Genomic DNA, 12,259 nt, shown 5'->3' with positions numbered 1-12,259 from the left:
AGAAGTGAAATGTTTGAAATGATGAGGAGAATGAGTTATTCAGATTCAGATAAGCTGAAGATGATCAGATCCAGGGACCCAGCTCTGCGAACACAGACTCATCTTGTTACGTGGCTGTCAAGTAGTCTGTAAAATTTGAAATCGGATGAAATATGAGGGTGGTTCTGTCCAATGCAACCGGGTTCAAGAGTGTTGACTGACTTAAGAGATGTGTGCATCGTTAATTTGCGATCACGAAGAGAAGGGAATAATAAAATTGTACAATTTTGGAGGTGGTGAATCAACGGAGGTGCAGAAGCAAGCCTTCACTAACATTAGCCACAACCCTTCATACAAGTCTCTTAATGTAAACAAAATAATACGGGAGGAGGATTGTGAGAAGTGTATTAAACGGAGACTTTGGTACATAGTATCCAACATTGGTCCATAGGTATGTGTCCTGTGTGTGTAGGTGTATGCATATGTATGGACACTACTATTAAACGATAAGCTATCTTAAAAGTCAGCGCATGTATGTATTTATGTATGAATGGGTTCACTATTTTCGAGAGAAAATTCCTTTCTCGCCTTCTTATTTTATGAATTGAGAGCTAACGAGATGCGAAAAGAGAAAAAACACAAAAGTGTTGAAGTTCATGTTGGATTGGAATCTTAGCAGTAATAGCTTCCTAATTGCACCATAACTGTCAAAGTGATATGCCACGAGACTCTGAGATATTCCCAAAACCTTGCTTCAAAAATACTCTGTCCGTTCGTCGGCCCTGTTCTCTCCTGCTCCCTCCAAAATCAATATACAAACTTGTTTTCCATCTTTACTTGAAATGTAATAATGATTGGTGACCTGTCTGAATGCTAGATTTTTTGGGTACCTGGTTGCGCATCAATAAAAGTCACTGCTCCCACAAACCTCAACATTTGTTTCGTATTCTTCACAGGCAGTAATGTTTAATGGAAACTACAACTCAAGCTACTTTATTTTTAAGTCGTACAACATCGTCGTCCTATCTAAGCATGTTGAATCTTGAAATTCTCTTTAATAAATTTTTAAATTAATGACTAAAAATCACGTAAACTTAATTAATACTTGCATAATGAGCGCTCGGTAAATTGTTTAAAGTATCTTCGGCGTTGTTATAATGTAATAAAATTTGGATTATTTAGACAAACACAGAAGTTGATAATCGAGTATGAAAATTTCATACTCGATGAAATGAACTCGATTTCATGAAGAAGTATGTACGTTAAATTCGGGCTATATAAAGTTGCATTATAGGTTTTCATACATTTCTCACCAATGACGAACTTTCAAGATTGAATAATTCGACACCAACGAGGTTTAGTGGAAAACGAACGTTTCACTTTATTATCGAGCCTTCGAGAGTTAATACACGCAATATTAGGACCAGTTGGAATACTTTGAAAATTTTGTAAAAGAAGTTTCAAGAGATTTTAAAATAAAAATTTGGTTTGGGAAAGAAAAGAAAGCAAGGTATCTTATGGAGAGGGGTTCATGGGTACGAAGGTATTTGTTTAAGCAGCTTTGCCTTGCCCCCTCCCCTCCCCATATTCTCCATCCAGGATGCCTAGCAATTTTGCTTCACTTGTAATTCACTTAAATTCACTTGCAAAATTGCTTGCTCGAGTTCACTACTACTAGTAGTAGCTACATATATTACAATTCCAGTGTTCCTAGCTGCCAAAAGTCATGCAATTGTGGTTGTCCAGGTATTCAATTAAATCTGATGCCAGCCAAACTTTACTTATTCACGATTGCTTGACCTTAAGTATCTAGAGACTGATAAGATGTCAAATAATCTTGTTACTTATCAGGCCTCATCTTTGAGATCTTTGAGAACCTAACAGAAACTGCAAAAATCTGAAACGTGAAATTCTACCCTTGTTCCGTGCTTTTCAACATGGGTGCATGTTTTTCCAAGGTGAGCCTGGTTTTGTTATACACATTACCTATGTGGACTTTTACTTAATACGTACATTCACTATATTATTAGCCGAAGCAGAATAAAGTGCAGCTAATTTCTAGTAGTTCTACAAGTTTGTTATATTCCTGCAACAGAAAAAGTCACCCAGTAGCGCCCCAGATTGAGAGCAATCAAAAGATCGTAATATAAAGAATATACTTTCATTTCCAAATCAAACTATAAAACCTACAAAAATGTGTATATCGAAATTCAGGTAGAGGAGCTGCTATTTAATTTGTACTCCATATATAACCGACCTTGTCCCCATTGCAATAAGAAAATCCAAGCATATGCAACAACTCAACATCAAATTCGCTACATTTTTACTCTGTTACAAGAGAAAGTGTTAAAACCAACGTTAGTATCTGTCTTGCCAGTGAACAATCATCGCTTTGCCACCATTCGGGGACGTCTTCATCCAAAACAAATCTTCAAATGTGAACCTGCAAATTGCTCATCAGATATTTCCAACGAAGGAGAAAATATGAATACTCCGATAATGCAAGTTCATCATGCTGGTCAAACCTTACTTTGTACAGATAGTAATAGTACTGATTATTCTGATTTAGATTTTGACGACAGTTGTAGTAGAACTAGTTTTAATTCCAACTCTTATGTAAACGAAAACTACAACACGAGTGTTCAAAATAACTTAACATTCATACTTATCGAAAATACTGATGAATACCCATTATGCTTATCTGTAAAAAATAATTGCGAAATGTGGGGTTAAACAGCATATGAAATTACAATACATCTAAAAATGTTTAGTTGTCCAAAAATAATAAAAGTGGAAAATGATCTCGTTCAACTAGGAAAATAAATTGTCATCCTTTAATTCTCAGGTACTTATAATTCGAGAACAAGCATAATTCGTAAATTATTAATGAGCATCTATGAGCAAAAATATTTTCTCGTCACTTGTTAAGCTCCAACAATTAAATCCAAATGGGCACAGCTTGGCGTAAGGCTTGGTCTAAATCTTGTATTAAATGGTCTGAATTTTCTAACCCCACAGACAGTCGTATCATATTATCTGTTATTTTCAATTTTTGCCTCTCTTCTTCCGGGAGCCATGAATGACTTGCTTTAGAGCTGCAATATAAAGACGTCAATATAGCTCGTACTTAATTTTATGAGAGAAAAATAACTCACGGGATGCTAGCAATTGAGACATCTGTTCCAAGAGAGGGTGCTTTTTTGAAAGTTTTCAATGAATTTATAAACGTAGCAGCTTCACGTATGTCCCCTCTAATCAGAAATGTGACCATCCCAGAATGTCCAAACTGTTGCTTGATAGCTAGTGCATGTTGGGGGTGGGAGTTGAGTCCTTGAGATCAATATACAATTACATTTACAATCTCTTTAAAACCTTATAACCGATAATCCTTAATCGAATACCTGGATGAGACACAAACTCAACACAAGGATGTAATTCCAGGAAATTTGCAATTTTCTGTCCGTCTGTTAAGAGGATATACAAAATTAATGGCAATGGTTGAAAATTAGTATATATTACTTTCATACATTTAATTTGAAACCCTTGGATTTATATGTCAATAAATATTATGGTAATGACAGACATAATATACTGAATGAGTAATTGATCTGGTACATTTAATGTTTGTACATATTTATATCAGTCTAAACCTACAACATTCCATGAACATAGATATGCGTAGAGTTTAGGTTAGATTATCAATAGATATGACAGCCCTGTGATCGATCAGATTAATCAACTTTAAACGATTATAAAAACTTACGTACTCACAAAATGCTGCCTCATCCTAATGGGTAACGTTTTCAAGCTTCTGATCTACATATATGTACATATGTATATTTGCACATTGTGGCTTAATTTTACAGCCGTCACCATTCGGTATAAAATATTAATTTACCATTAGATAGCAATCCCAGGGAGATGGAATTGCTCCTAGACAAATTTGATTCTCTTGTAATTTTTTGTAGAGGTCACTTTTGCTGGTTGTGACCACACCCATTATCACATCTGCATGACCGCAAAGATACTTGGTGCATGAATAAACTACAACGTCTGAAAATCATATAATTTGAGATTATATTTGTGCCCTTTATGACGGACGTCATGGAAGTATTGTTGTCAGCTCATGTCATACCAGCTCCAAGATCCAATGGTCTTTGCAGAACAGGGGTAAGAAATGTATTGTCCACCACGACTAGGACATGATTTGCGACGCTATGAACAGCTCCCGAAATCTTTTCAATGTCAACCACGTTCAACGTCGGGTTAATTGGAGTCTCAAGCCAAACCATCTGCAAATTATGTCATTAAGTATAAAATACCATCTGGATAAATAAAAATCATGGGCTATAAATGAATTCACTTGCGTTAACAAGAATTATGTAATCATACATACGCTCCCAAGTCCAAAGAAAGTATAAGAAAGTTTGTATCACAGAAAGAATGAGGAAAAGAACGCATATTTGTGCACTTGTGAAATGGTTCACGGTCAAATTAATTTTAGAACAGTGCATGCAATATATATACAAACATACAAAATCTTTTAATTCAGGTACAAAATTATGATGATAAGCACGGGATGCATAATAATAAATATTATGCGGGATCTACAGCTTCCGTGCTCTTTTTCTCGTACAGACACACATACCTAGTCTAAACTTAAAAAGTGATAGTAGAGTAGATGACTATATTAGGTTAGTTTTAAGGAATTTCAAATTTCTTTTTATTCCATTGAAAAGCCAGTTAAATTTCACATAGAAAACATGTATCAGACTTGAAAATATATTCCTCCTGTGACCATGAAAAATTGGTTACCAGAGGAGAAGCCTCCATCAAAAATACGCACGAAATTTATTGAAAAAGTGTATCATTCCCGGGTCAGAAATTTTTTTGTGACCCTGACACTTCGATGGGGCTCAGAACAGACCTTTTCCTCAATTTTAATCATGAGTTGGCGGTGAAATCAATTTCGGTTCGAAAATACCAAGGACAAACTTAAGTCGGAAATGAAGTCAGAAATAGATTTCGTCAGCCAGGTTTTCACGAATTTCGCTGCATTTTTGCTGTGGGGCCCTGCACAAAGGTCGGTGGCTTTCCACCCAATATGGACTGGTCGAGGGGGTGTTCCATCTTCATTATGACGTTAATCAAATATTTTTTTGAACTATCTCCTCTCCTTAATCGAGGAAATTGGGCGGTTTTTGTCCGATTCCGCCGATTCCCGCCAAAACCATGAATGCAGCCCGATAAGATAACATTCGACCTCCTTTTCGTAAACAACTAACCCTAAGAATATTTAGCATAAATTCTGCTTCTTTTTTTGTGGAAATATGGTACCATCTTAAAGAAATTCCCACCGATAAATGAAAAATTTTGTTTGTTTTTGTACCGTACCGCTGGGAGAGGGAAGTCGATTTATTGACCTTAGCTTGGGTCTAGGAAATCTGTAGCGTGTGACGCTTTCTACCATAAAAGGCCTCCATCTTAAGATCATTTTTCAGTGCTCATCTCATTTCTAAAGTTGAAGGGTCATTTGTATGGCCAAAGTCTTCGGCGTCAGACAGAGATTTTGTGCTATTCTGGCGTTCAAAGCTTCGGACATCACTGTAGTCCTCCTTGACCTTGGACCACCGGAACTTTTATGTCATAAATAGTCACAGTCCCTAGGGTTAATTTAATGGGTTGGGCAACCAGATCGTAGTTGTCCTTGAATTTCTACCCTATATCTAACATTGTGAATTTTTTGTCTGGCGTAAAAAGTGAAAACTTATTGTCGCGCGCGTATGGTAAAGCTCTTCTAGCTTTTGACCTAGTGAAGTCAGGCAAATGAGGTTAACAACAATGATAGCCACTGAATGCATGTACAAACTGCAACATACATTTTAATTTTATGTTGACCAGGTCAAATACTACGCTCTACTATCACTTCTTATGGTTAGACTAGGTAGATTATACTTTTTTTTTGCACAAACAAAAACCGTGTGTGGGTGTCTTCTTACTCACATGCACATAGTTGTGTAACCGAATCTTGTTGCTCGTAGAACTTGCCAAGTAGTATCACGCCATTTAATCTCTCGTTGACAAGATTCTAAATATTTTCTAATATTTTTCTACTTGTACTAAATAGCTTCTGTTTCGTTAATAAAGAGAGCAGAATTGCAATACAATCACATCATCAACATTTTAAAAGCATGCTCAAAATAAAATAAACCATCTCGATTTTCAAGTGATTCGTCATGAATTTGCAAACCTTTGTGTTGGGTCGAACGGCGTCTAAAATTGCATTGCTGTCATTGCTGTAGATGAAGTCCACCTCAATTCCAAAATCCTTCCACTTGTTACGAAACAGCCTAAAATACGTAATACATATTAAAAATTATTATTAAGCAGCAGCTTTATTAAAAGATCTCTAACCAATCAGAGTCTCCATTAGAACATTGAATGTAAACTATATGATCTCCTTGCTTCAACGTCTGCACGACAGCAGCAATTCCCGCAACACCGGATGAGAAAGCTAGTGCTATTATTGCATCAATAAATATTTGTGTTACCAAATAGCTGTGAGTACTAAATATTGTCTGGAATCAATGCGAATTACCATGAGCTGCCCCATCCAGTTGAGCCATGCAGGATTCAAAGTGGTCTCGTGTAGGATTTCCGCATCTTCCATAGTGAAATCCCTAAACCATCCATCATGAAAATGTGAGGCTGTATCACAATAAATTTAGAATTAGTTAGCACACCCGTAAAAAGGCATTAGTTGAGGAGTAAAAAAGCTGTATGAAAATACGTTTTTTTTGTAAATTAGGATATCATAGACATTGTTGTGGATTATGGTACTCACAGTATTCATCGGTTCTGTTGGAGACCCATGACAAATAAAGACTGAAGAAGTGACGATGGGCATCACGAGTGAATTTCTGGAAAATGTCCCTGGGTCAACTGGAAATTAAATAGACGTATACATTTACATATTATTGAGAATATCGACACTGCATAAACTATTGCAACACCCATTTATTAATAAGATTGAATTTAGAAATTTTATTTGGGCTGCGGTGTCTACCTGTTTTGTTAGGCTAAATATTGATCATTGCCATTTAATCCATGTTACTCACCAGTTGCAGATACGGCCATAGTCTCAAAATCAACATTAGGTTTTCGCCACTGGTCAAGGTGAAGTTCGTCGACTTCAAGAAATTTTTTATATATGTTTGTTTTCCCTGTTTTCTTTAGGGGAGAAATTTCATTGTAGTCAATTTCAGGGCCGACAACATCACCGTAACCGTTCTCCATTTTGGAAAGCACCCAAGCTCAACGCTCCAAAGATGTGTACACCACAGAAAAAGAGACAAAGTGGAACTACCGTACGTGTCGCCTTTGCACCACGAATTATACTTTTCTGAGTGGTATTAATGTTTTGGAACCTGACGCACTTGATATGTAACCTTCCTCAATCCAATAAGTCTGACACTTTATTAATCGGCAACCTACTTTCCATCGGAGGAGAAATAAGACTTCTTGTACGTCTCGTACTCTTATGAATGAATGAATTATAAAGGTCACATCAGATTGTATGTTACAATCCGACTCGACGACTCTAGACTAAATGAGTACAGGCCACCAAGTCTCACCGCAGCTGAATTGATATTTTTTAAAGTGCATATGTACATGCATGTAATCCAAAATCTACTAATTTTAACACCAACCAAGAGCTAGACGTGTGTATATATAGTTCATAATACTAATCCTATAAGTAAGTGCATAAGCAAAATGGTGTGTGGCAGTGTGGCAGCCAGTAGTGTTGGCAAAACTGATGGGAATGTGATGACGAGTTTTCATCCTGTTGATAAGCCAGCATAGCTGAGTAATACAAATTACGAATCGGGAATAGATTTGTGCTGGCATAATTTTAACCCGAATTTTGGCAAAGTGCCACCGCAACACTTTGGAAATCTAAGTTCTAACGCATAGTTTCATCCGGGTGGAACGCGGACACAAAATTACCTTTGCATGATATGGGGTAAATATGGAGTATGCAGTTTGATGTATGTCTTTTTTTACCAAGAATGCTGTACATATAGACACATAAGATCCCGATTGACAAACCATGTAAACAAAGCAAAACTATTCAGTTAATACATTTAGTTTAACTTTTTGTCAAGCATTTACAACTAACCTGGAATGGGCACATTATTATAATTGTCATTGCCACTAGTTTATTAAGCAAGACATATAACGTTATTAAATTAGACGATAAATACAATTATTATGAATGCATTCATGAAAACTGACAACAAACCGTTTAAATCAATAACTGTCTTTGTATAATTTCCTCACTTGTTCGGCATTACAAACTACGTTATTGTCTGAATATTATGTATGAAATATGCAATAAATACATATGTGCATAAAATCGTGAAGAGAAAAATCCACACAAGACGAGATACTCCGTTATATAAGAATTAATGCCGTACTTTTGAAAACAACAATCGTGTTTTAAACTTTATACCCTCCGGGTTTACCATCCTCATTATTATTCACACTTGTGCTTTTTTTGTTGGGTAAAAGAATCGAGCCCACATACCCGCATGATGAATGATCCGTTTTGCAAATTACACAGGAAGAAACCGGTAAACACGTAGCATTTTATTTGCAATAACGCTTGTAGGTAGGTGTTCATGACCTAACGCACCTCACTCAACCTCTCGTAGCTAATGTCGTTGTTAATTTTAATATTCGCACAAACGGGTGAATGCTTGCCTGCAACTTCAAAGGATGGGATGGTATTACGAATGGACGAGGTGTCAGATATTGTTTTACTATCTTTGAATACACATCTAGCCAACAAATATTCAAATAATTCTTAGTTTTAATTTGAATTTCGCTTAGAACACACTGCTCGAATCAAAGTAATCATTATCATGGCGTTGATAAAGTTTGCGGCAGAAAACGGAATGATGAATCACATGGGATTATTTCAAAATGTTTTGTTTGGAATTGTTGGATCACTTAGCTTGTATCTCGTTGCGTGGAAAAATTTGGACCAAGCTACAGACAGATTGATTCAGGACAACAAAGGAGACGTCTTTGACTTCATTGTGGGTACGTTAGAAAACTTTATTCCCATAAAATCATGCTATTGTCTCGCTTAAAGAATGATTTTGATACGTTCTAGTGGGAGCCGGAACTGCCGGGGCATTAGTGGCAAATCGACTGAGTGCTAATTACTCGGTTTTATTACTTGAAGCTGGAGGAGAACCACACCCATTTCAGTCCATACCCGCATTTGCAACATTTTTGGTGAATTATCCCCAAAATGATTGGATGTATTATACTGTGCCACAACAAAATGGATTTTTTGCACAAAATCACCAGGTTCATGACATTACAGTTTCTAATTTAATCTTTTATGAATTATCGAACAAAGCTATTTAATTTGCATATGTTTGCTAATGAAGGAATGTTTACTCAGCGCTGGATTGGGTTTGGGTGGGACCAGCGGTATAAATTTTTTGATGCATAACAGGGGAAATCCAGCAGATTACGATAATTGGGCAAAAATACTTGGGGATTCAGATTGGTCTTATGAATCCTTGTTGCCCTATTTTAAACGAAGCGAAAACTTTATTGGAGAGTACAGCGCAGGAGGCACAGGTAAGTAGTATGTAAACGAATTGCGTTGCAAATGTTCCCGAAATTGACGCTGGAATTTTATCAATAAATTACAGACGACGTTCATGGCAAACATGGGGAAATAAATGTCCAACTTCCAGACTATACTGGAAGGTTAGGCAAATTTTATCTCCAAGCTGCAGAAGCACAAGGCTATAACAGAACAGATCTGAATGGGCGTTATACTGAAGGTTGTCATTACTTTTTCTTGGAAACTAAAATATATTTATTAAAAGAATTGGCTAACTGAAAAACAATAGGTTTCGACTATGTGTACTACCCGTTACATTTTGGCCAACGTGTCAGTTCATCCGACGCATTCTTCAAGCCGATAAAATACAGGAAAAGACTGACTATTAGGAAATACTCTCATGTCACAAAAGTATGCATTATGCATTTGTAATATATTATAGCATGACGTTATGAAGTTCACATATTTCAACCTGCTTAATCTATTGACTAATTGATTAAGAATTTTAAATATCTGTCGCATAATGAGATATCTATGAATTTTAGGTAATTTTCAAGGAGGGGGAAGGAAACGAGGCATATGGAGTGCATTACACAAGATATGGAAAGAATCTCATGGCATTTGCCAATAAGGAAATTATTTTATCCGCTGGAGCAATAAACTCGCCAAAAATTCTCATGCAATCAGGAATTGGTCCAAAAGATAACTTGAACGCTGTTAAAGTAAAAATAAATCAAAAAGTTATTCTGAATTTGTTAGTTTCCTAAATTCTAATTTATATAATATTCTACAGATTGACACTCGCAAAGATCTTCCAGTCGGAAAAAATCTGCAAGACCACACCAGTGTTTATTTAGGCCCATTCTTCATCAATCGCACTTACTCACTGGATATTGACCGAGACTTTAAATTGCTTGACTTTTATAATTTTTTGGTACACGGGAAAGGTCCATTCACAACTAGTGGGGCCAACGCGCAGGGATTTTATGCATCCTCTTTAGCAAAATCTGCTGGAGAATCTAATTGGCCTGACACACACTTGACCTTGTTCGGAGCCTCCATATGTTCTTTTTGCGACACTCAATTGGCAAGAGCCTTCAATTTTAGAGACGATGTTATCAAAACATATTATGAGCATGCCAAAGGTAAAGAGTCGTTTATGCAACTGGTGTCAAACGGAAGACCTCAATCCAGAGGAAAAATCATGCTACGCAGTTCCAACCCTAAAATTCCTCCAGCCATTGATCCAAGCTATTTGGACAACGAGCACGACATCCGCGTTATGGTGGAGGGGATAAAGACTGCAATTAATTTGGTGGAAAATTCTACAGCATTCCAGAAAATTGGGACACATTTTACTGAAGAAAGATTTCCGGGCTGTCAGGAAGAAGAATTTCGAAGTGATGCGTATTGGGAGTGTTATGTTCGCCAATATACAGTTTCACTCCATCATCTTGGTGGGACTTGCGCCATGGCTCAGAACGAAAACGATGGCGTTGTTGATAATCAACTGAGAGTTTTTGGAACTAAAAGGTTACGAGTTATAGATGCGTCGATCATGCCTCAAATTCCTGTTGGTAACACAAATTGGCCTACCATCATGATTGCCGAGAAAGGCTCTGAAATGATTCTCCAATTATGGGACAGCACAAATGCTTCCAATCACACTCAGGATCAAAATGAAACCACGACTGAGGAAAATCTACTAATTAAAAAAGCATATCCAGACATCATCATTGACTACGATATTCAAACATCTCAGTTAAAATCAACTATTAAAACTGACTAAAATTAACCATTTGTATTTAACAAGTATACAGCATTTCAAAATAAATGTTACAAATTAAAAAAAATCGATACTTGATCAGCTAGAAGTATTTTCATGAAACACGCTCCATCTCCCACGACGCCAACATAATGGTCTTTTCGCCGTATTTTCTTCTGTGAGAGAGAGGGCATCTCATGAGCACCAAATCCATCTCGGAGGAGGAGAGAAACTCCTTTATTTTCACGCCACATACTTTTATATGTTCCGAGGTTCTAGCATTTCTGAAATAAGGTATACATTACATTACTATGTTTTGTTATGCAATATCTATTTAATTAGTAGGATGTAAATATATGTTTCATGTCGATGGATGCTTAGATAATGCCAATTTGTAGCCAGGTGATTTTGAAATCGTAATTATGCATGGTTGGCACTACCCAAGCTTAGGATAATCCAAGTTTTCTGTCAAGTTGAGTTTATTTCAAATCAAACTGCAAAGTCATTTATTTGCAAAACTTTAGCAACATTAAAACTATTAGTCCTCCGAGGGAGGAAATAAAATCGTTGCCGAAATTGTTAGTCATTATTATAGCTGATTGTGTACCATCAATGATAATCCATCATCATAAAAAGCTGGTTCATTCCACGCAATAGGATAGCAGACATAAGCAGAAAATGGAAAGCGCAGATTCATTCCTATCCATCTTTTTTGGTGAAGTGGAGATACGTGTAGGATTCAAATGGTCCGTTGGTTTAGGTTGGAAGCCTGAGCAATTCTTGAAATTCATTGTTGAATTGAGCGAGCTGAAGATTTTGACACGCCACAAGATGCGATGTGCAAGCTCATTTTGGTGTGAGTGGGAAGA

General features: G+C 36.6%; 2 protein-coding genes across 2 annotated transcripts; one reads left to right on the top strand and one right to left on the bottom strand.

Annotated features, from left to right (window-relative positions):
* Window positions 1–2,785: 2,785 nt before the first annotated feature.
* LOC110861059 (putative cystathionine gamma-lyase 2) lies at window positions 2,786–7,601 on the bottom strand. Its single transcript, XM_022110174.2, has 11 exons — window positions 7,098–7,601; window positions 6,824–6,921; window positions 6,578–6,659; window positions 6,394–6,499; window positions 6,230–6,329; window positions 4,115–4,271; window positions 3,878–4,032; window positions 3,747–3,795; window positions 3,381–3,443; window positions 3,135–3,309; window positions 2,786–3,074 (listed from the first exon to the last, which is right to left on the bottom strand). The coding sequence occupies exons 1-11, from the start codon at window positions 7,273–7,275 to the stop codon at window positions 2,918–2,920; spliced, it is 1,320 nt and encodes a 439-aa protein (XP_021965866.1). The 5' UTR covers window positions 7,276–7,601; the 3' UTR covers window positions 2,786–2,917.
* A 1,036-nt stretch (window positions 7,602–8,637) lies between these two features.
* On the top strand, window positions 8,638–11,482 carry LOC110860057 (glucose dehydrogenase [FAD, quinone]). Its single transcript, XM_022109125.2, has 8 exons — window positions 8,638–8,783; window positions 8,872–9,084; window positions 9,158–9,357; window positions 9,441–9,636; window positions 9,711–9,845; window positions 9,915–10,036; window positions 10,171–10,347; window positions 10,419–11,482. Exons 1-8 carry the CDS (start codon window positions 8,735–8,737, stop codon window positions 11,412–11,414), a joined length of 2,088 nt encoding a protein of 695 aa, XP_021964817.2. The 5' UTR covers window positions 8,638–8,734; the 3' UTR covers window positions 11,415–11,482.
* The last annotated feature ends 777 nt before the right edge of the window (window positions 11,483–12,259 follow it).

Source organism: Folsomia candida, unplaced genomic scaffold (assembly GCF_002217175.1).
Source record: "Folsomia candida strain VU population unplaced genomic scaffold, ASM221717v1 Fcan01_Sc001, whole genome shotgun sequence".
Lineage (NCBI taxonomy): Eukaryota > Metazoa > Arthropoda > Collembola > Entomobryomorpha > Isotomidae > Folsomia > Folsomia candida.
The sequence above is the reverse complement of the archived record's forward strand: the minus strand, read 5'-3'. Positions and strand labels throughout refer to the sequence as shown.